The sequence below is a fragment of the Schistocerca serialis genome, chromosome 1 (assembly GCF_023864345.2).
Source record: "Schistocerca serialis cubense isolate TAMUIC-IGC-003099 chromosome 1, iqSchSeri2.2, whole genome shotgun sequence".
NCBI classification, from domain to species: Eukaryota; Metazoa; Arthropoda; class Insecta; order Orthoptera; family Acrididae; genus Schistocerca; species Schistocerca serialis.
Window position 1 is genome coordinate 291790880 of NC_064638.1, and position 27511 is coordinate 291818390.

The 27511-nt window shown below is 46.4% G+C and overlaps 1 protein-coding gene across 1 annotated transcript in view; it reads left to right on the forward strand.

Moving 5' to 3' along the window:
* Window positions 1–27511, forward strand: part of LOC126467648 (protein unc-93 homolog A-like) — a 345755-nt gene that overhangs the window by 142180 nt on the left and 176064 nt on the right. Inside the window, exon 2 of the mRNA XM_050096484.1 lies at window positions 14388–14674. Within this exon, the coding sequence (XP_049952441.1) occupies window positions 14388–14674 (287 nt within the window). The remainder of the gene's footprint in view (window positions 1–14387; window positions 14675–27511) is intronic.

The window sequence follows — 27511 nt, forward strand, 5'->3', positions numbered from 1 at the left end:
GTGTTTAATGTATATCTGAGAACTTTTAACACTGCAGCAATCGTGAATAATTTAATGATTATAAAGAATACGCCTCGATTGCAAATAGAAACCGGATGTTGACCTAGATTTCGGCGCGGATAACCACGCCTTCTTCGGAACACACTAAAATTACAAACGGCCTCTTTAGGCAGTTTGTCGTTTTAGTGTGTTCCGAAGAAGGCGTGGTTATCCGCGCCGGAACCTAGGTCAACATCTGGTTTCTATTTGCAATCGAGGCGGATTCTTTATAACCTTTTTTTTTTTTTTACGGAGAGGTTCCCACACTGAGATTCCATCCTTGTCGCCACTAAAGTGTCCATGCCTGATAGAAATGTGTAATCGGTGAGCAAAGCGAATCACTGTATAAACACCAGGAATGAAAGCCAGAAGGCGACGTCCAAAGCAGGGTCCATATCCGAATAGTAGCTGAGCGACACTTAGGAAATAAATCTGCTACAACGGCTGAGAAGACAAGAGAAGGAAGTATGTTTTCGTACTTTAACTAAATAATTACAGTGAATTTATATTAAGCAGCTGTGTCATTATTTCGATGGCTCTTCCTAGTCCATCCTTGTAATGTTTTATTTCTATTATGTGTTTTCTAAAATAATGATTCAGGCCGCATTGGGGAGAGGTAGCCAGAACATTTTTTGGTGGCAACGAACGAACACTGATGCTGCTCATTCGTCGCTTAATCCATCGTTTCAAATCTATACGTCCCTGAGATCATTTTTCGGATCTTTTATATTAGCGATCCAGGCTATGTTTACAAGCGAAAGGAGTAATGTTTCAGATCGGTCACTAGGCTCGTAACAATGTCGCCATGCAAAAGTCTCGTTAGACTGATGCAATAATACATCGGGAGTGCAGAAATCATCACAGTTAAATATAGGAGTAAAATAGTTACTAAAGTATATCTGTTTCATGATTTATTCTGCAGAAGCAGAGCCTCCAACGAAGCATTACATTAAATTAAGGTGTTTCGCGTTCAACCAGTTCAACTTCAAATTAATATTTTCAGAAGACATAAATTCCATTAAATCGTATAAGAAACACTATAAAATCATCAGTAGAATTTCTGTTGGCATCGGAGATGCATGCACGACAGTAACAGCATCAGCTTTAGTGGGATATGGGGAACATCATCATCCCGCATGCTGCCGTAACTTCGCGCGCTATGTGCAACCATCTTTACAGTGGTGGTGATGCATAGATTTATAGATTGATGGGTTCTCGAACAAGTTGACGAATGATTCGATGGACAGAGCTGGTGTTGGATATCGAACACTTATTAATTTCTATGTCTTTATTCCTGGGCTACCCATAGGTAGGTACAATAATCAAGTCATTCTGTTTCGTATGAATGTGTGCAACTGGGCTTCGTAAATTTATATTCTGTTTACTCTGTCACATATGCCTTTAACTGAACAGCAAGGAAGAAACTGATTGTTGTTTTATTTTGTGAACATGATGACATGGAAAAATGTTATGCATTAGTCTAGTTAACACCATACTGTAAGTATGAATTATTCTGCATGACCTTCTCGGTCATTTTATAAGAAGAATATTTTGTTTGGGTCCTTAACTGATAAAGTATTTTTGTGGAAACAAAAGTTCCACAGCTAAACTTTATTTTTATTAACGTTTGTTTCTTCGCTACTACACAACTGGCCATTAAAATTGCTACACCAAGAATAAATGCAGATGATAAACGGGTGTTCATTGGACAAATATATTATACTAGAACTGACATGTGATTACATATTCACGCAGTTTGGGCGCATAGATCCTGAGCAATCAGTACCCAGAACAATCACCTCTGGCCGCAATAACGGCCTTGATACGCTTGGGCATTGAATCAAACAGAGCTCGGATGGCGTGTACAGGTACAGCTGCCCATGCAGCTTCAACACGATACCACAGTTCATCAAGAGTAGTGTCTGGCGTATTGTGACGAGCCAATTGCTCGGCCACCATTGACCAGACGTTTTCAATTGGTGAGAGATCTGGAGAATGTGCTGCCAGCATTCGAACATTTTATATATCCGGGAAGGCCTGTACAGGACCTGCAACATGCGATCGTGCATTATCCTGCTGAAATGTAAGGTTTCGCAGGGATTGAATGAAGGGTAGAGCCACGGGCCGTAACACATCTGAAATGTAACGTCCACTGTTCAAAGTGCCGTCAATGCGAACAAGAGGTGACGGATACGTGTAACCATTGGCACTCCATACCATCACGCCGGGTGATACGCCAGTATGGCGATGACGAATACACGCTTCCAATGTGCGTTCACCGCGATGTCGCCAAACACGGATGCGACCATCATGATGCTGTACACAGAACCTGGATTCATCCGAAAAAATGACGTTTTGCCATTCGTGCACCCAGGTTCGTCGTCGAGTACAACATCGCAGGCGCTCCTGTCCATGATGCAGCGTCAAGAGTAACCGCAGCAATGGTCTCCGAGCTGATAGTCCATGCTGCTACAAACGTCGTCGAATTCTTCGTGCAGATGATTGTTGTCTTGCAAACGTCCCCATGTGTTGACTCAGGGATCGAGACGTGGCTGCACGATCCGTTACAGCCATGCGGATAAGATGCCTGTCATCTCGACTGCTAGTGATACGAGGCCGTTGGGATCCAGCACGGCGTTCCGTATTACCCTCCTGAACCCACCGATTCCATATTCTGCTAACAGTCATTGGATCTCGACCAACGCGAGCAGCAATGTCGCGGTACGATAAACCGCAATCGCCGTAGGCTACAATCCGACCATTATCAAAGTCGGAATCGTGATGGTACGCATTTCTCCTCCTTACACGAGGGATCACAACAACGTTTCACCAGGCAACGCCGGTCAACTACTCTTTGTTTATGAGAAATCGGTTGAAACTTTCCTCATGTCAGCACGTTTTAGGTGTCGTCAGCCGGCGCCAAACTTGTGTGAATGCTCTGAAAGGCTAATCATTTGCATATCACAGTGTCTTCTTCCTGTCGGTTAAATTTCGCCATGTGTCACGTCATCTTCGTGATGTAGCAATTTTAATGGCCAGTAGTGTAGTTTCTGGGTTGCCGTCCTGTTCTCCAGCGCTCATCCCCCTCCCCCAGCCAAGCTCTGAAACTAAAATCTGCCATAGTCACTACCCACAGTTGAATGGTTTTGCATGCAAATACAAATGATACCAGAGGTGCATTTTAACACTCCGCTAACACAATTGCTGCAATGTGAAAGGTAAAGAAATCGTCCTGTTCACGACAAAATAATCAATCTTTATAAAATAGACAGTTTTGTGTATGGTGTAACGTCCCCTTCAATGTGAAAGTCACAGGAGGTGAAACTAGATCCCGACAAAAGTGGGACCAGAATTCATTGGCTCAATCCTTTGAAATGATTCAGGAAAGCCATGCGAAACCTTGAATGAGGGTGGATGGACGACAGTTTAAACCTCGCTCCACCTCCACATATGTCGTTTCCATCAACCGTAATACGTTTCTCGTTTAGTGACCATGTTAATTATAATTCTTGAAATATCCAGTACATTAATACAGGTTATTATTAACACAAAACACAAAGCCGTTATTCTGTACAGTCATACTGTAAGATACGCGAATGTAGAAAATTACGAGTAATAACGACTGAGCACAAAAATGGAAGTCACGTCACTTCTGCGTCTGCATAGAAATATTAGATCGTAGAGCAGTTCAGATATAGCAAACCCCTGCGAGAAGTCGACTGGTACAACGCTCAGTGTGTAGAGATAATAAAACCTTACTAACGGTTTCACACAGTTTTATCTGTTCTTTGTGGCTACTACAAGGTTACCTTTCAGGAGAGAGTGCCACGAACGCTGCAATACGAGAAATAACTGGCTTTACTGCTAACACTAAAAAGTTGATATGTCTACCTACCGTGTGGCGACCCACCGTAAACACGACGCACTTGCTGCAGCAGTGGCAGTAAATACTCCATCCAACACTGTTCTCTCCAACTACACTCCACGTACAAGATAAATTCACATGTTTCCATGCTTTGTCCGGAAGCGGCGTAATGTGCAGAACAAACCTGAGTCTGTGAATCAAGTATTTTGTCGCAGATATCTGCGAAAACGAGCCAGTAATATTTAAGTGGAGTTTTATGTCTTTTTCTGCGGTAAGATGGTTCAAAATGGCTCTGAGCACTATGGGACATAACATCTATGGTCATCAGTCCCCTAGAACTTAGAACTACTTAAACCTAACTAACCTAAGGACATCACACAACACCCAGCCATCACGAGGCAGAGAAAATCCCTGACCCCGCCGGGAATCGAACCCGGGAACCCGGGCGTTGGAAGCGAGAACGCTACCGCACGACCACGAGAGGCGGGCTCTGCGGTAAGAAGGGAAACATATGCGATCACTCTGTTGTCCGTCTGTCCGTGTCTGTCTCTCAGTATGACTGTCCGTATGAAGTTGGAATTTGTCACAGATTAAGGTCTACAGTCTCTTCGCGGTGTAAAAAAGTGAATCTTCTAAGTCAATGCAATCAAAAGATACGGCCATTTGTGTCACATATTTTGATAATCGCAAACTCACTCGTTACAACCTATGGGGTACTTGCTCTCGAATTGAATATGTCTAGAACAAACATTTCACGGTGGAAGTAAAGAAAAAAATGAGAAAATTGTGAATCTGTAATCACACAGATCAAAAAAAGTTTTGCATCACCTTGGTTCCGGGAGTTTCGGGCCCTGAACAGAAAATTGTAATAGAGAGCAACATAAACATCATTTCCGCCCTTTTTGTTGCTCATGAAAACCACACATTGCATGTTGTACAACCATACAGCGAGACCTTGAGAGGTGGTGGTCCAGATTATTGTACCTCTAATACCCAGCAGCACGTCATCTTGCACTAATGCATGCCTGTATTCGTCGTGGCATACTATCCACAAGTTCATCAAGGCACTGTTGGTCTAGATTGTCCCACTCCTCAACGGCGTAGATCCCTCAGAGCGGTTGGTGGGTCACGTCGTTCACAAACAGCCCTTTCCAGTCCATCCCAGGCATGTTCAATAGGGTTCATCTCTGGAGAACATGCTGGCCACTCTAGTCGAGCGATGTCGTTATCCTGAAGGAAGTCATTCACAAGATGTGCACGATGGGGGTGCGAATTGCCGTCCATGAAGTCGAATGCCTCGCTAATATGCTACCGACATAGTTGCACTATCGGTCGGAGGATGGCATTCACGTATCGTACAGCCGTTACGGCGCCTTAAACAAATGGTTCAAATGGCTCTGAGCACTATGGGACTTAACTTCTGAGGTCATCAGTCCCCTAGAACTTAGAACTAATTAAACCTAACTAACCTAAGGACATCACACACATCCATGCCCGAGGCAGGATTCGAACCTGCGACCGTAGCGGTCGCGCGGTTCCAGACTGTAGCGCCTAGAACCGCTCGGCCACTCTGCCGGCACGGCGCCTTCCATGACCACCAGCCGCGTATGTCGGTCCCACACAATGCCACCCTAAAACAGCAGGGAACCTCCACCTTGTTGCACTCGCTGGACAGTGTGTCTAAGGCGTTCAGCCTGACCGAGTTGCCTCCAAACACGTCTCCGACGATTGTCTGGTTGAAGGCATTTACGACACTCATCGGTGAAGAGAACGTGATGCCAATCCTGAGCGGTCCATTCGGCATGCTTCCGTGCCCATCTATACCGCGCTGCATGGTCTCGTGGTTGCAAAGATGGACCTCGCCATGGAAGTCGGGAGTGAAGCGCATCATGCAGCCCATTGCGCACAGTTTGAGTTGTAACACGACGTCCTGTGGCTACACGAAAAGCATTATTCAACATGGTGGCGTTGCTGTCAAGGTTCCTCCGTGCTATAATCCGTAGGTAGCGATCATCCCCTGCAGTAGTAGCCCTTGGGCAGTCTGAGCGAGGCATGTCATCGACAGTTCCTGTGTCTCTGTATCTGTTCCATGTCCGAACAACATCACTTTGTTCACTCCGAGACGCCTGGACACTTCCTTTCTCGAGAGTCCTTCCTGGCACCAAGTAACAATGCGGACGCGATTGAATCGCGGTATCGACCGTCTAGGCATGGTTGAACTACACACAACACGAGCTGTGTACCTCCTTCCTGGCGGAATTACTGGAACTGATCGGCTGTCGGACCCTCTCCGTCTAATAGGCGCGCCTCGTGCATGGTTGTTTACATGTTTGGGCGGGTTAAGTGACATCTCTGAACAATCAAAGGCACTGTGGCTGTGATACAATATCCACAGTCAACGTCTATCTTCAGGAGTTCTGGGAACCGGGGTGACGCAAAGCTATTTTTGATGTGTGTATATCATTTGTTATCTGACTTGAGACTTGAATTTAAAACGTTCTCGAAAGTCTTGGTATCTCTGGGATCGATATCTTGCCATCATCAATGTCGATAACAGAAAAAAGTGGTAGAGACCCTCGAATCCCGGAATGGATGAACTGTCTAGACATATAATTAAGTTTATACGGAACCCTCAGTTCGCAAGATCACTTTGTTCACTCCGAGACGCCTGGATACTTCCGTTCTTGATAGTCCATAAAGGGATCCAGGAGGTCCTGAATAACGTTCGCTTAGTCCATAGTGGTCATGGTGCCTTCGATTCCTGCCACAAGACGCATGGAGTGCCACTCAGAGCATTAATACTGTTCCCACCGGCCTACATCCGTGGTGTGGTACATTTTTCGAGTGGACGTTCGCCTTCAGGAATGTGGATCTGGAGACGATAATGGACGTGGTGCAACAAAAAACGTGATACATCCGAACAGGCAACACATTTCCATTGATCTATGGTGAATTCTCAATGAACATGGCCATGTGACACAGACGCTTAGAACTACTTAAACCTAACTAACCTAAGGACATCACACACATCCATGCCCGTGGCTGGATTCGAACCTGCGACCGTAGGGGTCGCGCGGTTCCAGACTGTAGCGCCTAGAACCGATCGGCCACCGCGGCCGGCGAAAAATAATTCTGGGTGACGTGACGACGGTAGGAAACAAGTATGCACTGAGCCCAAATACTACGACCAGCTGATTAATAGCGTGTTGGTCCACCTTCGGAACGCAATACAGCAGAGCTTCAAAAAATAGGGTTCCAGAGCACCAGATAAGCCATTAGAGCTAGAGCGGAGCTGACACCCATTAAGTCCGAGATATGTTCTGCTGGGTTCAGATCAGGCGAATTTGGTGGCCTAGACATCAACATGAGTTCGCCATCAAGCTGTTCGAATCACTGTACAAGATTCTGGCCATGTGACACAGACACTTATCGTGGTGGAAGATGCCATCGCCTTTGGGAAAGACATCTAGCATAAAGGGATCCAGGAGGTCCTGAATAACGTTCGCTTAGTCCATAGTGGTCATGGTGCCTTCGATTCCTGCCACAAGACGCATGGAGTGCCACTCAGAGCATTAATACTGTTCACACCGGCCTACATCCGTGGTGTGGTACATTTTTCGAGTGGACGTTCGCCTTCAGGAATGTGGATCTGGAGACAATAATGGACGTGGTGCAACAAAAAACGTCATACATCCGAACAGGCAACACATTTCCATTGATCTATGGCGAATTCTCAATGAACGCATGCCCAATGTAGTCGTCATCGACGATGTCACTGAGATATGGAAACACATAGTAGTCGTGTGCTGCACAGCCCAATGTTCAACAATGTGGCCGCCCGGGGTAGCCGTGCGGTCTAGGGCGTCTTGTCAGGGTTCGCGCGGCTTCCCCCATCTGAGGTTCGAGTCCTCCCTCGGGCATGGGTGTGTGTGTGTGTTGTCCTTAGCGTAAGTTAGTCTAATTAGTGTGTAAGCCTAGTGACCGATGACCTCAGCAGTTTCGTCCCATAGTCCTTACCACCAATTTCCAATTTTCAACAATGTGTGTTGAACACTGTTCTGCTAAACACTGGAGAAAGTTAGCAACAAGCATTTCTACAGGTTTCCAAAACAACCTCAAGGGTTGCTTCTGAAGTGGAAAAGTGTTTGTACACTGTCACCTGATGTGAACTGTGCTACTTCTTTTCTTTGTGAAGATCATTTTTTGAAACAAAATTTTATGAATAAAACTTGGCATAGGCTAAACAGGGGTGTTCCTTGTGAAATTGCTAATATCAGTAGTGAATCAGGAGAAACTGTTGTTAATAGTGAGTTATGCCCACCACTACTAGTGGTGCTGTGGAAAGTGTTCGTTATACAAATGCTAATATCAGGACTGGTGTTAAAGAACTTTAAATTTTTATTGTCTGAGAAATAAAAAGTAAGTTTTGTTTTAATTTCACTGTTTTTATCCACATTTCCTATTTTTGGTACTTAATACTGATGTTTTCTTTTTTGTATTGAAGCATTTACAATCGTAAGAGGTAAGAACATATTTTTAAGAAATTAGTGGTCAGTAGTGCAAGTTTCCTGGACAAGTACTCAGAAATTACAGTCCTGAGACCCAATTGTAACAAATTTTAGTATTCTTCATTAATTAACACTGTGATAACCTCTTTAACTGCCGAGTACTCTCTTAATAATAGATTTTTTCCTCCATTGACCCCACAGCTTGTAAGATGTCAAAGTATGACATTATTCCGGAATATTTGTAGTCCAATTTACCTGCTACAATTTTTATTTAGTTTGTGACCGTTACTTAGACTACAAGCTTGTTTCGTCTTACTGTCAATTTCTAGTGTTGTATCTAGTTCATATGACGCACAAAACCTGGAGCTTTTGTAGGTTAATAGAAATCAATATAAGTGTGTCAGTTTGCAAATATATTTTTGACGTTTGCGTCTGGCAATTGCTGCTGAAGAGAACATCATAGGAGCAGCGACTGTCAGACGCAAATCGAAAATAGACTTGTAAACTTACTCACTTATATGGCTTCCCATCAACTTATAAAAGCTCCACAATGTTTTGTGCGTCATAAGAAGTAGATGCAACACTTGAAACAGACAGTAAGTCGAAACAAGCTTGTAGTGTAAATGGCTGAAGCTAAATTAAACTGTAGCAGCTAAATTGGATTACGAATATTCCTGAATAATAAGTCTGTCACTGCTGTATTTCACTGCGCTGCAGCTGTGTTTAAATGATTTTATTATGATGCTAGCTAAAATAATTACATAGCATGCCCAGAAAACTGAGATAAGAAAATTAAAAAAAAGAAAAAAAGAAAGAAAGAAAAACCTAAACGTACATAAACTAGGAGGGATGAAGCCCGCAATTTTTATCCTTTATTAGTTGATCTCCATACCACTAGAGGCGCTGCTATCGGTCTGTGTTTCCCTCTTTTAACACAAGAGTTGCGTGTTGTAACGGCGACCAGAACTGTCGCGGGGTTGAAGTGGCGGAAAGCGCGGCGGGACCCTCGGAGCGGGCCGCAAACAACACAACGGGAGAGGACGGACACGACCAACGGAGGACAGAACGAACAACAAGATCGAAACAACCGAGTCACAACGAAACCTAACAACCACGTCCACTCTTACATAGAACAAGAAAGTAAGTAAGCTGTCTAACGCGAGGCGATGTGGCCAGAGACGTACACAAGATTAGACTCTCTGGCTGAGTTTCTTTTTTTTTTTTTTCTTTATTGATTTTCGATTCCCCCCAAAGGGGGCGGGCTGGCAGCAGCTTAGTATGCTGCTCTTCAGCCTACAGACTTTGTTTTAAAAAGATGAAAATAATAAATAATAAAAACAGACGATAAAATCGGATACTTAAATGGTAACATGGCGAAAAAAAACGTGGAACTTAAAACATAGACCAAAGAGATGATGATGTTAATAAAATACATATGAAGCAGACAGGTAAAATAATATATAGAGACAATTAAAAAAACATGGCGACAGTCTGCTTTCTGTTCGCAAAAGATATAAAATTCACACCCAGCGACAGCGTGGTTTCTGTTCGCAACACTTTGGAAGGACGAACAACACTGAACATTCACTGGAACATTGCACTAAAAAGTTGGCAAATATGACATACCACAGCCGAGAGCAGGTGGGAGGAAACTGAACAGATGATGGGAAAATAAAAAAGGGGGGAAGGAGAGGAAAAGCGAAGGGGGGGAGGAAGGGGGGAAAGGAGCCGATGGAGGATGAGGACCCATGAGAGAAGTGGGGGGTGCTGGGCAGACGTGACAGGGAGGGGGGAAGGCAGAGGAGGGGAAATACAAAAGGACTTGGGGGGCAGGGAGAAGGGAGGTAGGGAGAGGTTAGGCGGGGAGAAAACAGGATGGAAGGGGGGGAAGAGGGAGCCCAGGGAAAGGACGGAGGAAAGGAGGGGGGGTGAGGATCAGAGTTGATAGGAGGGATAGATGAATGGAGAGAGGGCATCATCCGGGAGGGGGGAGTTGATGGAAGCCACGTTGGGAAAGGAGATGAAGGGTGTAGAGATGGAGGGAAGGGGGGACATCTGGCTGAGTTTTTTTTTTTTCTTTATTGGGATTTTAACACCTGAAACAATCAGGTAGGCTGGCAGCGGCATACTACGTCGCTCTTCAGCCACAGTGTTGACGATAACAGTACAATAATGGAGAAGTAAAATGAACATAGTGACGGGCAAGAAATAGTGGTCACAGATACACAAAAAAAAAACACGGAGCCATTCACACTCGACGCGGACGACTCTGAAAACACGTTGACACGGCGCACATAGCACTGATGAGTCCGACGGCACAAGTGGACGTAGAAGCGGGACGGCGGACACTAAAAACACAAAACGACGTCACACACACGAGACACAGATGGCGATGATCTCCAGCGCGCGAAAGTCCACGTAGCGTGTGCGAGTCCGGGGACCTGCCAAGAGGGGAAGAAGGGTGAGGGCGGGTGGAGAGGGTGGAGAGGGGAGAACAGAGATGCCAATGGCTGAGGAGATGGGAGGAGGAGTAGAAGAACAAGGGAGGGGAAGCCCGGGGGAGGAGTGGTGAGAAGGGGAGGAGGGATGGAGGGTGCCCAAAGGAACAGATACAGGAAGAGGGAGGGAGGATCAAAGTTGGTAGGAGGGGTAGATGGAGGGGAGGAGGGCATCATCAGGGAGGGGGAGCTGGCGGAAGCCACCTTGGGAGAGGGTGAGGAGGGTGGAGATCTGGAGACCGGGTGGGACGTGGGAATACAGGAGCGGCTGCGGGCGGGGGTGGGAGAGGATCGGGGAGACGAGTGGGTGAGGAGGATCGAGTTTACGGGAAGTGTACAGGATCCGTATCCTTTCGAGGAAAAGGAGGAGGTGGGGGAAGGGGATGAGATCGTACAGGAGCCACGTAGGGGAGGGGAGACGGATGCGATAGGCGAGGCGGAGAGCATGGCGTTCAAGGATTTGGAGGGATTTGTAAAAAGTAGGGGGGCGGAGATCCAAGTCGGATGGGCATAACAAAGGATAGGGCGGATGAGGGATTTATAGGTGTGAAGAATGGTGGAGGGGTCCAGACCCCACGTAAGGCTGGAGAGGAGCTTGAGGAGACTGAGTCGGGAGCGTGCCTTGGCTTGGATTGTCCAGAGGTGGGGAGTCCAGGAGAGGCGATGGTCGAGGGTGACGCCAAGGTACTTAAGGGTTGGAGTGAGGGCGATAGGACGGCCATAGATGGTGACATAGAAATCAAGGAGGCGGAAGGAAGGGGTGGTTTTGCCTACAATGATCGCCTGGGTTTTGGAGGGATTGACCTTGAGCAGCCACTGGTTGCATCAAGCGGTGAACCGGTCAAGATGGGATTGGAAAAGGTGTTGGGAGCGCTGTAGGGTGGGGGCAAGGGCAAGGAAGACAGTGTCATCGGCAAACTGGAGAAGGTGGATGGGGGGTGACGGCGGCGGCATGTCCGCTATGTACAAAAGGTACAGAAGGGGGGAGAGGACGGAGCCTTGGGGCACACCGGCGGAGGGGAAAAAGGTGTAGGAATCTGAGTTATGGAGGGTGACATAGGAAGGACGGCGGGAGAGAAAGGAGCCGATCAGACGGACGTCGTTAATGGGAAGGGCGAAGGTTTGGAGCTTGAAGAGGAGACCGGAATGCCATACGCGGTCATAAGCACGTTCGAGGTCCAGGGAGAGGAAGATTGCGGAGCGACGAGAATTAAGCTGTTCGGAAAGTAGATGAGTGAGGTGAAGGGGAAGGTCGTCGGAAGAGAAGGACAGTCGAAAGCCACACTGGGTAACGGGAAGGAGGCGGTACTGGCGGAGATGCTGGTGGATGCGTCAGGTGAGGACAGATTCCAGGACCTTGCTGAAGACCGAGGTAAGGCTGATGGGACGGTAGGAGGAGACAGCGGACGGCGGTTTGCCAGGTTTAAGGAACATGAGGATACGGGAGGTTTTCCACAGGTCAGGGTAGTAACCGGTGGACTCTGGTTGAGTGAGAGGCAGGCGCTTAAATATTCTATCGGGGGCGCCGCTATTGGCTGTTGGAACCAAGTGTTCCACTGTGGCGCCCTCACACTAAATGCAGGCTAGGAGGCGCGCGCCGCCACAGCTTACGGCGCAATGATGCAGAGACCTCTAGGGGTCTCCGACGTCCATGACGTCTGGCGGGGATTCAAATTCCGCGGCGCGCGGTACCAGATTGCGCTTCTCCTCCTTCTCTGCCTCCTTTGAATTTTGCGCCCACGAGTACACATTCAAAGCATTCGTGAGTCCATCACCGCACATTTCATTCAAGTAGCGATGAATTTTAATTGGTGTCACACAACACAAATGGAGAACAGGAACGATTACACGCTGTTCTTGTAATGAAAACACTGCTTTTTGAAATATTATCAAAAACAGTTCTCACTCTCGCCGCTGCCGCAGTGCGCCGCACAGTGCTGCCATCTGTCACGCATTCACAACTACACTACTGGCCACTAAAATTGCTACAACACGAAGATGATGTGCTACTGACGTGAAATTTAACCGATAGGAAGAAGATGCTGTCATATGCTTTTCAGAGCATTCACACAAGGTTGGCGCCGGTGGCGACACTTACAACGTGCTGACATGAGGAAAGTTTCTAACCGATTTCTCATACACAAACAGCAGTTGACCAGCATTGCCTGGACAAACGTTGTTGTGATGCCTCGGGTAAGAAGGAGAAATGCGTACCATCACGTTTCCGACTTTGATAAAGGTCGGATTGTAGCCTATCGCGATTTCGGTTTATCGTACCGCGACATTGCTGCTCGCGTTGGTCGAGATCCAATGACTGTTAGCAGAATATGGAATCGGTGGGTTTAGGAGGGTAATACGGAACGCCGTGCTGGATCCCAACGGCGTCGTATCACTAGAAGTCGAGATGACAGGCATCTTATCCACATGGCTGTAACGGATCGTGCAGCCACGTCTCGATCCCTGAGCCAACAGATGGGGACGTTTGCAAGAAAACAACCATCTGCACGAACAGTTCGACGTTTGTAGCAGCATGGCCTGTCAGCTCATAGACCATGGCTGCGGTTACTCTTGATGCTGCATCACAGACAGGAGAGCCTGTAATGGTGTACTCAACGACGAACGTGGGTGCAAGAATGGCAAAACGTCATTTTTTCGGATGAATCCAGTTTCTGTTTACAGTATCATGATGGTCGCATGCTTGTTGGTGACATCGCGGTGAACGCACATTGGAAGCGTGTATTCGTTATCGCCATACTGGCGTATCACCCGGCGTGATGGCATGGTGTGCCATTGTTTACATGTCTCGGTCACCTCTTGTCCGCAATGACGGCACTTTGAACAGTGGACGTTACATCTCAGATGTGTTACGACCCGTGGCTCTGCCCTTTATTCGATCCCTGCAAAATCCTACATTTCACAGGATAATGCACGACCGCATGTTGCAGGCCCTGTACGGGCCTTTCTGGGTACAGAAAATGTTCGACTGCTGCCGTTGCCAGCACATTCTCCAGATCTCTCACCAATTGAAAACATCTGGTCAACGGTTGCCGAGTAATTGGCTCGTCACAATACACCAACGGTAACTGTGGTATCGTGTTGAAGCTGCATGGGCAGCTGTACCTGTATACGCCATCCAAGCTCTCTTTGACTCAATGCCCAGGTGTATCAAGGCCGTTATTAGGGCCGGAGGTGGTTATTCTGGGTACTGATTTCTCAGGATCTATGCACCCAAACTGCGTGAAAATGTAGTCACATGTCAGTTCTAGCATAATATATTTGTCCAATGAATACACGTTTATCATCTGCATTTCTTCTTGGTGTAGCAATTTTAATGGCCAGTAGTGTAGTTCACGCATATTATATTAGAAACCACAAGTCTCTGCTTCCAGTCCTGTGTTATAAAGCCGGGCTTTATAACTTCAATGCAAGTGCTTTGCCTTCGAGTGCACAGAGTGCAGCGCCGCCCCTTGTTGGCAGGCGGCTGGGCTGCAAGTGGACGCTGGTGGCGAGCATGGCGGTCTACACGCCGTACCTGGCGGCGCAGTTCTGGGCGACGCGCGGCTCCCTGCTGCCGGCGGCGGCCCTGGTGGGGCTGGGCGGCGGCCCGCTCTGGTGCGCCAAGTGCTCCTACCTCACCGCCGCCGCCCGCCGCTTCGCCAGCCTCGCCGGGCAGCGCGACGACGACGTCCAGGTGCGCTTCTTCGGCGTCTTCTTCACCATCTTCCCCGTCGCCAACGTCCTGGGCAACGCCATCTCCTCCCTCGGTAAGTCTTTTTTTATTTTTGGTCAAATATTTGAGCGGATCGAAAACGAGACTCCGTAACGGATTGGTGAGTTGGAAAATAGGTCATGTCCACGTTTTTTCAAATTATGTTTAGCAGAGATATGCGATCTTTACACGTGGTCCAGTCACACTAATGAGGTCACCACCTATTTCGAGAGTCAAAGTGCAATAACCACCAACAGACGGCAGGTGGCAGCACTGGCAGTGCAGGGTACATAAAGCGTATCGGGGGGGGGGGGGGGGGGAGGGGGATGCTGAAAACAGGGCAGTCGTTCTCGTAATACCGAAACGGAGTAACTTATCTGACTTCCAAAAGGGCACGGTCATTAGCTTTCGGGCCAAGGGTGGGAGCATTTCCGAAATGGCTAAGTTTGGACACTGTTTGAATGCCAGTGCGGTCAATGTACGAGGTGCGACAATAAAGTAATGAGACTGATTTTCTTTGCAAGATGTGGCAACCCTGCAGGCTTGCGTACGCACAACATCTTTGACCTCGGTCTATAAGCTGCTTCTAGTCCAAGCGGCACATTGATGCAACAGCTCAGTCGTGAGTTATGCTCTAATAATTTAACACGTGTTTGTGTCTCTCGTCACGGAAATGGAACCGCATAATATTGCGAAACGGTATGACATTTCTTTTTGCGTTAAATTGGGTGAAATCGCGACGACAACTTACGGTAAGCTTTGGAAGGCTTTTGGGGAGGAGGTTATGTCAAGAGCTCAAGTTTTTCATTGGCATAAAATGTCTAGTGAAGGTAGAACGAATGTTGAAGATGAAGATGAAGACTATCAACCTCACGGACAGATGTCAACTTGGCCAGGGTGCGTGAATTCGTACGATCTTATAGACGATTATCCTTGAAAATGATTGCAGAAGAACTGAACATCAATTGAGAAACGGTTCATCTAATAATAACTGAAGATCTTGGTATGAGAAAGATTTGTGCAAAAATCATCCCCAAAAATCTCACACCACAACAGCGAGAAACATGGAAAAATGTGGCAGCCGATCTGTTAGAGCAAACGGAAATCAGTTCAGAACCGTGTTATCACTGGTGGTGAAAGTTGGTTTTTTCAGTACGATTCAGAGACAAAACTCCAAAGTTCGCCATGGTGCTCAAAGGGATCACCCAGACCAAAATAAGCTCGCATGTCAAAGTCAAAAGTCAAATGCATGCTTGTGTGCTTCTTTGATTCCAAGGGAATTGTTCATAAAGAGTGGGTGCCTCCTGGACAACCAGTTAACCAATATTACCACAAAGAAATTTTAGAAAGACTTCGTAAAAGGGTTCTTCGTGTCCGGTGCCAACATTGCTGATAATTGGATTCTGCATCACGATAATGCGCCATCCCATGCTGCTCTGTCAGTACAGCAATTTTTAACCTCAAAACAAATTTTAGTTCAACAACAGCCACCTTATTCGTCAGATATCGCTCCATGCAACTTTTTTTTATGTCCAAGAGTCACAACGGCGGTCAAGGGACACCATTTTCAAACAAAACAAGAGTCCAAAAAGCTGTGACGAGAGTCTTGGAGGATATTACAGAAGATGAGTTCCATAAACGTTACCATCAATGGCAGAAGCGCTGGAAAATGTGTGTGCAATCAGAAGGGAGCTACTGTGAAGGAGACAACACTAAACTAGACTAAAACGGTAAGCAACTTTTTTTTTCACATCAGCCTTATTACTTTATTGTCGCACCTCGTATACTTTGCATGGCAATATGGCGCTATCCGAAACCAGCACAGAGGCAACTGTGGTGTACCAAAGGCAATAGGTGACAGGGGTGAACGATGGCTGCAGAGATATGTACAGACGAATAGACAGACAGCTTTTCAGTAACTGGACGCCCAGATGGATCAAGGGGCTACCAACTGTTTCTCCTCAACGACTGTTCAGCGGACATTACTGTGTATGAGCCTTCACAGAAGGCACCTGGTTCATGCTTCCATGCTGACTGCAGTTAATCAATGACAGAAGCTGGTATTTGCATGCCAGTACCACAACCGGACGTCCATGAATTCTGAAAGGTGGCCTTTCCAAATAAATCACATTTTATGCTCCTTTGGACAGATGGCCGTTGGCAAGTACAGTGACAAACGTCTGAAAGTAGATGCCTGCAGCAGTTGTCAGAAGGGTCCAAGCTCGAGGAGGGAGGGTTATGGTCTGGAAAATGTTTTCGTGGCATTGCCCAGGTGATTTAGTCATTCTGGAAGGCGCAATGGATCAACGCAACTATACATCTATCTTTGGGGGACATCTCCACCCTTTGTATGTCTGGTATTGTATGTGAACCGGGGACCTTGAAACGACGGAGAAGCCGGCGGGAGTGGCCGAGCGGTTCTAGGCGCTTCAGTCTGGAACTGCGCGACCGCTACGGTCGCAGGTTCGAATCCTGCCTCGGGCATGGAAGTATGTGATGTCCTTAGGTTAGTTAGGTTTAAGTAGTTCTAAGTTCTAGGGGACTGATGACCTTAGAAGTTAAGTCCCATAGTGCTCAGAGCCATTTGAACCAAACGACGGAGAGGATCTGTCCCCACCGCAGCTGCAGTGGTCCACAACCCCATGACGACTACCGCAGTCCACTTCACCCCTCCGCCGCACCACACCGAACCCAGGGTTATTGTGCAGTTCGGCCCCCGGTGGACCCCCCAGGGAGCGTCTCGCACCAGACGAGTGTAACCCCTATCTTTGCGTGGTAGAGTAGTGGTGGTGTATGCGTACATGGAGAACCTGTTTGCGCAACAATCGCCGACATAGTGTAGCTGAGGTGGAATAAGGGAAACCAGCCCGCATTCGTCGAGGCAGCTGGAAAACCGCCTAAAAACCATCCACAGTCTGGCTGGCTCACCGGACCTCGACACAAGGCCGCCAGGCGGATTCGTGCCGGGGACCAGGCGCTCCTTCCCGCCCGGAAAGCCGTGCGTCAGACTGCTCGGCTAACCAGGCGGGCATCTCCACCCTTACTTGCAGTTGGTTTTTCCTCAGCATGACGGGATCCATCAGGAGGACAACACAACATGTAACACAGTTCACCGTGTATGTACGTGGTTTGAAGAGGATCAGGATGATTTTACTGTATTACCCTGTATTGCCACTGCTGCAAAATACTAACAAGAATTATTTACAGACGAATGGAAAAACTGGTAGAAGCCGACCTTGGGGAAGATCAGTTTCGGTTCCGTAGAAATGTTTGAACACGAGAGGCAATACTGACCCTACGACTTATCTTAGAAAATAGATTAAGGAAAGGCGAACCTACGTTTCTAGCATTTGTAGACTTAGAGAAAACTTTCGACAATGTTGACTGGGATACTCTCTTCCAAATTCTGAAGGTAAAAGGGGTAAAATACAGGGAGCGAAAGGCTATTTACAATTTGTACAGAAACCAGATGGCAGTTATAAGAGTCGAGGGACATGAAAGGGAAGCAGTGGTTGGGAAGGGAGTGAGACAGGGTTGTAGCCTCTCCCCGATGTTATTCAATCTGTATACTGAGAAAGCAGTAAAGGAAACAAAAGAAAAATTTGGAGTAGGAATTAAAATCCATAGAGAAGAAATAAAAACTCTGAGGTTTGCCGATGATATTGTAATTCTGTCAGAGACACCAAAGGACCTGGAAGAGCGGCTGAACGAAATGGACATGGTCTTGAAAGGAGGATATAAGATGAACATCAACAAAAGCAAAACGAGAATAATGGAATGTGGTCGAATTAAATGGGGTGATGCTGAGGGATTTAGATTAGGAAATGAGACGCTTAGTATTAAATAAGTTTTGCTATTTGGGGAGCAAAATAACTGATGATGGTCGAAGCAGAGAGGACATAAAATGTAGACTGGCAATGGCAACGAAAGCGTTTCTGGAGAAGAGAAATTTGTTAACATCGAGTACAGATTTAAGTGTCAGGAAGTCATTTTTGAAAGTATTTGTATGGAGTATAGCCATGTATGGAAGTGAAACGTGGACGATAAATAGTTTAGACAAGAAGCTTTCGAAATGTGGTGCTACAGAAGAATGCTGAAGATTAGATGGGTAGATCACATAACTAATGAGGAGGTATTGAATAGAACTGGAGAGAAGAGAAATTTGTGGCACAGCTTGACAAGAAAAAGGGATCGGTTGGTAGGGCATATTCTGAGGCATCAAGGGATCACCAATTTAATATTGGAGGGCAGCGTGGAGGGTAAAAATCGCAGAGGGAGACCAAGAGATGAATACACTAAACGGATTCAGAAGGATGTAGGTTGCAGTAGGTACTGGGAGATGAAGAACCTTGCACAGGATGGAGTAGAATGGTAAGTTGCATCAAATCAGTCTCTGGACTGAAGACCACAACAACAACAACAACCCTGTCTACGAAACTCCCCGGATTAAAACCCAGTCTTAAATCTATGGTACCACCTCGATTGAGCTGTCCGTGCTATGAATCCTCAACTGAGAAATTTAGGCCATCTGTTCATGGCACTGGAGTTGTTGGTACTAGTGGCTGCCACATCGCGGTCGCGAAGTGTGGCCGAGGCAGTTCCAGATAAGTTTTATAGTCTGACGATGATTTATGGATTTGTAGTTTTAGCTTGACGATGTCCACTATGGACAAACGGTAGGTACTGTTATTCTTAAGAAGGTTGGGTTTTCCCGATTGAAACCTAGGTAAATTCAAGGTAAGCGTTGCAACTGAGGCTGTTAATTATTAAAATTAAAATTAATATTTACACAGTTGCTGACAGGGCCGTGAAATGTTGAAGATATTTAATCAGCTTCATAGTTATTGTCGGAATTACTTGATAATATTGCCGCCTTATGCTTCTTTACAGAACTAATCATGTCACTGTCGCTGCATTCGTCCTCAATGCTACGCAAAGCACCCTCCGCCATACACTAGACACGAAAGCTGGTTAATATTGCATTGTCATTCATTCAGTTGTCAGTTACGTGGAAAGTTTCAACTCTCTACCTAATTGGAAAGTGAGTTTAAAATCAATTTCAAAATTTGTACCGAACAAACAGACAAGAATGCGACCTATAGTAATAAAAACGTGTTCAAATAGAAGGTATTTGATACGTAAAAATACAATCAAAATGCTCGATAAGTGAAAGTACATGAAGGCAATCAAGTATGACACATTGATTAAAGAGGTGACCACCTAAATATATCTACATCTTCATGGATACTCTGCAAATCACATTTAAGTGCCTGGCGGAGGGTTCATCTGGTCATCTACCCAATAATTCTTTATTATTCCAATCTCGTACAGAGCGGAAGAAACGATCACCTACATCTTTTCGTGCGGGCTCTGATTTCCCTCATTTTATTATGATGATCGTTTCTTCGTATGTAAGTCGGCGTCAACAAAATATTTTCGCATTCGAAGGTGAAAGTAGGCGATTCAAATTTCGTGAGAAGTTTCCGTCGTAACAAAAAACGCCTTTGTTTTAATGATGTCCACCCCAAATCCTGTATCATTTCAGTGACACTCTCTCCCCTATTTCGTGATAACACAAAACGTGAAGCCCTTCTTTGAACTTTCTTCGTGCACTCCGTCAGTCCTAACCGGTAAGGATCCCACACCGCACAGCAATATTCTATTAGAGGACGGACAAGCGTAATGTAGGCAATCTCTTTAGTAGATCTGTCACATTTTCCAAGTGTCCTGTCAGTAAAACGCAGTCTTTGGTTAGCCTTCCCCACAACTTTTTCTATGTGTTCGTAGTTGTAATTCCTATGTATTTAGTTGAATTTACGGCCTTTATATTTGAGTGATGTATCGTGTAAATGAAGTTTAACGGATTCCTTTTAGCATTCATGTGGATGATCTCACACTTTTCGTTATTTAGGGTCGATTTCGAATTTTTACACAATACAGATATCTTTTCTAAATCCTTTTGCAACTTGTTAGAATCTTCTGACGACTTTATTAGTTGATAAACGACAGCAGCATACGCAAATAAGTTAAGACGGCTACTCAGATTGTCTCCTAAATCGTTTATGTAGATAAGGAACACGAAAGGGCCTATAGCACTACCTCTGAGAACGCCATAAATCACTTCTGTTTTGCTCGATGACTTTCCACCAGTTACTACGAACTGTGAGCTCTCTGGCAGGAAATCATGAATCAAGTCAGATAACTGAGACGATATTCCATAAGCAAGCAATTTCACTACAAGTCACTTGTGTGGTACAGTGTCAAAAGACTTATGGAAATCTAGAAATACGGAATCAATTTGAAATCCCTTGTCAATAGAACTCAGCACTTCGTGTGAGTAAATAGTTAGTTGGGTTTCAGAAGAACGATGTTTTCTAAATTCGTGTTGAGTGTCTGTCAATAGACAGCTCTCTTCGAGGTAATGCAATAATGTTGGAATACGATATATGTTCCAAAATCCTGCTGCTTATTGACGGTAATGATACGGGCCTGTAATTTAGTAGATTATCTCTACTACCTTTCTTGAGTATTGGTGTGACCTGTGCAACTTTCCAGTCTTTTGGTACGGATCTTTCGTCGAGCGAACGCTTGTATATAGTTGTTAAGTATGGAGCTATTGTATCAGCGTACTCTGAAAGGAACCCAACAAGTATACAGTCTGGACCGGAAGACTTGCTTTTGTTATGTGATTTAAGTTGTTTCACTACTCTGAGGATATCTATTTCTACGTTACGCATCTTTGCAGCTCTTCTTGATTCGAATTCTGGAATATTTACTTCTGGTCTTTGCTGAAGGAATTTCGGAACGCTGTGTTTAGTAACTCTGCTTTGGCAGCACTGTCGTCGATAGTATTTCCATTGCTATCGCGCAAAAAAGCATTGATTGTGTCTTACTGTTAGCATACTTCACATACGGGCAAAATCTCTTAGGATTCTCTGCAGGTTTCGAGACAAAGTTTCGTTGTGGAAACTATTATAAGAATCTCACATTGAAGTCCGCGCTAAATTTCGAGCTTCTGTAAAAGACTGTCAAGCCTGGAGATTTTGAGTCCGTTTAAATTTGACAAGTTTTTTTCGTTGTTTCTGCAACAGTGTTCTGGTTTTGTTTACCAAGGACGACCAGCTCCGTCGTTTGTTAATTTATTTGGCATAAATCTCTCAATTGCTGCCGATACTATTTCTTTGAATTCAAGCCGCAACTGGTCTACACTTACATCGTTAATCTGGAAGGAGTGGAGATTGTCTCTCAGAAAGGCGTCAAGTGAATTTTTATCTGCTTTTTCGAATGGGTATATTTTTCGTTTATTTTGGGAGGATTTGGGGGTTACAATATACAATCTCGCTTCGACAACCCTGTGTTCACTATTCTCTGTATCCGTCTTGATGCTCTTTATTAACTCAGGATTAATTGCTGCTAAGAGGTCAAGTTGGTTATCACAACCGTTTACTATTCGCGTTGGCTCATGAGTTAACTGCTAGAAATAATTTTCACAGAATGCGTTTAGCACAATTTCGGGTGATGTGTTATGCGTACCTCCGGATTTAAACATGTGTTTTCCCAACATATCGAGACTAAATAAAAGTCACCACCAACTATAATTGTATGAGTTGGGTACATATTTGGAATTAAACTCACGTTTCCTTATACCTTTCAGCAATTTAGTATTAAGAAAACAGTCTTAATCGCGTTTTTTTTTATTTATTTAGTGCGAACAAATGGTCGACTGCTAGTGACGTCAAGTCTACCAAGGTGTGGCAGGAGACCTCGATAGATGTGACGCCACCCGCAGTCGACCATATGTTCGCCCTGAAGATGGCCCCTGCGATGGGCTGAAACCGGTCGGCACTAAATAAATAAAATAACGTGATTTAGACTCTTCTTAATACTAAGTTAATTTATATCACAACCAAGTTGTCCAAACATCTTTCAGCAATTGCATCATCTGAATAGGGATGTCGGTAAAACGATCCATTTATTATTTTATTCCGGTTGCCAAGAATGGCCTCTGCCCGTACTAACTCACAGGAACTATCTACAGGGTGCAGCAGAACCGACTAAGCAGTTTTAAGGAGCAATAAAAAGTAAATCTGGATGTATAGAGAAAAATTAGTATAATATACCATTTTACATTCATTTAGTTTTGAAAATAGTGTCCTCAATATGGCGGCCTTCAGCATCAATTCAATGTTGTAGACGATCCCTGAAATTTCGAGCAGCTCTTGCTTACATATCGCGGGGTATGGCATTCACTTCGTCAATAATCCGCTCTTTTAACTCTGGAAGGGTGTGAGGGCGGAGTTTGAAAACCTTTTCCTTTAGATATCCCCAAAGAAAGTAGTCACAAATGCTCAAATCTGGTGACCGCGCAGGCTACCCGACATCACCCCTCAAAGAGACGAGGCGTCCCGGAAACATTTCACCGAAACATCAAGTGAAATTCGAGCTGTGTGAGCAGTAGCTCCATCCCTTTGGAACCATGTTCTTCAACAATCTCGTTCATTCTGGGTTGCAGAAAATTTTGCAACATTGAAACATAGCGTGTGGAATTCACTGCTACAATTACTCCTCCCTCCTCAAAAAAAATGAGGGCCCACCACGCCAAATTGTAATATGCCACACCACACTGGCACTTCAGGAGAATGTTGCGTTCATGAATAATTCGGGGGTTATTTTCAGCCCAGTAGCGAAAGTTTTGCTTATTCACGCACCCACTAAGACGAAAATGTGGCCAGCCGCGGTGGCCGAGCGGTTCTAGACGCTTCAGTCCGGAAGCGCGCGACTGCCACGGTCGCAGGTTCGAATCGTGCCTCGGGGATGGATGTGTGTGTCGTCCTTAGGTTAGTTAGGTTTAAGTAGTTCTAGGGGACTGATGACCTCAGATGTTAAGTCCCATAGTGCTCAGAGCCATTTGAACCATGAAAATGTGCCTCGTCACTGCTGAAGAACGCTGTATTCGGAGGGATCTGAGAAAACATTTGGCGTAGTCTGCTGAGCGTAATTCTTGAGCAATCATTATTTTGAAAGGATGGAACTTAAAATCGCATTGCAGAACCCTTCTCAAAGTCGGATCTGAAATCCCCAATGCAACAGCATGTCGTCGAGCTGAACGTTGCGGCGATTGTTGAACTGCTGTTCTCACCTGCTGCACATTTTCTGGCGTTCTGATGGATCTGCGTCGGCCATCTGTATCTACTCTTAGTGTGCTACCAGTTTCCTCCAACTGGCGAACCCAGGACCGAATTGTGTTTGCATTAAGAACGGCATTGTTGCGTGGAATGTTGAACTGTCGCCGAAAAGCTCGTTATGTGTGGATCACAGATCTGTTGTTTTCATAATACGCGCGAACGGTGAAACGTCCCCTTAGAAAAATTATACATGACTGTGCTTAAACTGAGACACAATATTTTTAGCGCAACGGAATCTGACTTTCAATAATCCCTACAAAAATGGCCCTGACTAACATTAACCTATACCTTTCACAGATCACTTACCTCACAAAAATCTTCGTTACTCAAGCTACTGCAATACAGCGAGCGCCACTACTGCCAGCTAAATAAAAGATTCAAACTACTGAAGGCACTAACTACTGATAGGCATAGTTAGCAAATGAAAGATTTTGATAGAGAACAAACAATGTATTTACCTTAATAGTGTTCAAAAGTCATAATATATATAGCAGTTTATGACATCCATTCTTACAAATTTACTGTTTCTGATGGACACACGTCCAGATCATCCGCTCTCAAAACACTGCCATTTCTCTCCCAACATCCACCACTGCTGGCGGCTCACCTCCAACTGCGCAACGCTACGCGCTGTTAACAGCCAACTGCCCAACACTACAATAGCCAACAACAATGCAAACCAGCCACAGACTGCACACAGCACAGCTAGTGATTTTCATACAGAGCGTCACATGGCGTTACCAATAAAAACCCTATACAGCCTACAACGGCAAAACCACGATGTGCACCAGTCCAGACCATGTTGGTCACTGAAATGGGGTAACGACTGAACAAAGGCAGACCCCGTGAAACTGCCTACACCTACCACAGCCCCAGCGGCAATCGATAGAAACTGCTTAGTCGGTTCTGCCGCACCCTGTACTTACATTTCGCGATAAGATAAACTACTTCTAACAGCAGCAAAAACGTCACCTCCAACTGTGTTTAGCCTATTATTTCGGAACACGTTTAGGCTCTTCGCAAAAAATTTCAATTGAACTTATCTCCGGCTTTAGCCAACTTTCAGTGCCTATAACGATTTGAGCATCAGTGCTTTCTATTAGAGTTTGTAGCTCTGGTGCTGTCCAAACACAGCTACAACAATTTACAACTGTTATATCGATGGTTCCTGTATCTACATGCTTTCTGTGTTCGGCCTGCACCCTTTGAAGCCCTTTTTGTGTTTTGCCAAGACAATGTGGCTACAATACATCGCAGCAGATGGCATCTACAGACAGCATATAGTACACTTGAGTTATTTTGAGATCTGTCTGTAACAAATGGCACGCGAGCCACAAGTAAACTTGGGTCCTTAAAGACGATTCGAAAACTTAGATGTACTGGTTGGGGTCTAGGAAAGGGCAGTGCATCTGTAAAGTAAATCGCATACAAGACGACAGTTCGATCAATTCTCGAGTGGTTTTTCACTGTTTGCAGTCCTTATAAAACAGGTGAGCAGTAGACATCGACTGATCACGAAGCTTAGCCCCGTGATCACGGAGGCTGAGGTGTTGGCGGAACTCAACTCCCGGCCCGACATTGAAATCCGCTCAGCCCGTCGCATCCTCAATGATGCCGGGCCGACTTTTCTCATGCGGATATTCACCGAATCCTCCTCCTCTACTGACCGCCTCCTCACCGAGGGAGCCCTCATCTACAATCAGCGCCATAAGGTGGACCCCTCACGTTCCCCAGTCCAATCCTACCGCTGCCAACGCTGTCTCACCTACAACGACCACGTTACCTCTGCCTGCAAGAACCCTCCTACTTGTCCCCACTGCAAAGCCTCACACTTCCTCAGGAATTGCCCCAACCTCACCTCTCCCCCCTCCTGCAACACTTGCAATGAACCACATCCTACCTACTCCTCGAAGTGTAAAGCGAAACCTCCACCAGTCACCCCTGAGCTCACCGACCCCATCCGTCCTGTTGATGACCCCATCCACCCCAACAACTCGTTCCGCCCTCCCCCTACTGCCGAGGGCATCATCCGTTTCACCACCATTGTGCTCCAAAACATCCACCCCTTCCAGCGCTCACACACTCTTTCCCACATCGTCCTCGCTACCCGTTCCATCTTCCATCTTACCACCTATGCCACATACTCCCACAACCAGGCCCACTTCACCTTCATCCCCCTCACCACCCTCGTCTAACTCTCCCCTCCCATGGTACAACAACCCTACCGTATCCTGTACCACAACATTCGCTCCCTGCCCACCCATAAACTCCTCTTCCTCCACACCCTCCATCAGCACCGCGTGGATGCCTTCGTCCTAAATGAAACCTTCCTTCAAACCCGTATCTCCATCTCCACGGCTCCTTACACCCTACACCGCACCGATAATCCGTACCCTCTGGCGCGTGGCGGAGTTGCTATAGGTCACCTCAAGCACCTCCCTGTCCGGCCCCAACCTCTCCTTAACAATCCTGCCGAGCATCTCACCCTCAGCCTCTTCTTCCCCACCCTTACCATCACGTGCCACCATTTATGTCCGCCCTCGCAACCCAATCCCATACGATTTCCTGGCCCACATTGACTGCACCTTCTCCACCTACATGCTTGCCGCCGACCTCAATATCCACAGCCATGATCCTGCTGACCTCCAGTGGTGGCATCAGTTTCTCACCATTCTCCAGGGCAACCTGGTTCCCCTGCCTCAGCACACCCGACCCGAATCCAACAACACTCCTGATGTGGTCCTTGCCTCTCCCAACCTCCTTGGGCGCATCACTGCAGATGTCCTTGACCTCATTGGCAGTGACCATGCTCCTGTTCTCCTCACTGTCTCTAATGGTCGCCATCCCCGCAACGCTCCCCGCCCTGACGTCCCTCCTAAACTTGTCCATGATTACTCCCGTGCCAACTGGGATGCCTACCGGGACTCCATCCACACCCAGGTTGACGGCCATGACCTTACCCTCCAATCTCCTGATGACATCTCTCGCACTGCTGCTTTCCTGCACCAGACCTTGTCTGACGCCGTCGCCACCCATATCCCCACCAAAGCCATCCACCCTCACCACCCCGCCCTGCCTCCACAGGCCGTCCTTCTGCTTCGAGAGTCCCGCCGCCTCTACCGGTCTTTTCTCCGCACTCGTGACCGGGATACACTTACCCACCACCGGCAAGTACAACGACACATCCGCAACCTGCTTACTCCGAAGAAACGCCGTGCATGGCGCCAGACATGTACACACGTCAACACCACGCTCCCCATAAACTCTTCCAAGTATTGGTCTGCTTTCCACCGCCTTACTGGGACCCGCCCCACCCCCAGTACCCTCTCCTCCTTAATGACCGTCCCTTTCCTGACAACCTTAGTAAGACCAACCACTTTGCCTCCCACCTCTCTGATGTTTTTTCCATCCCCAATGATCTCCACTTTGATTATTCCCTCTTCCCTGATGTCATGGACCGTACGAATACCTCTGTTCCTCCCCTTGCTCCTAGCTTCCAGTACTTGGGCCACACCCCACCATCTGAACTTAACACTCCCATCACTACACAGGACATCAGCCTCACACTCCGCACTAAATGCAACACTGCTCCCGGCCACGACTGCGTTACCTACCGCCACCTCAAACACTGCCCTCCCTCCTTCCTTTCACTCCTTGCCACCCTCTACAATGTCATCCTTGCCACTGGCTTCTATCCCGACCTGTGG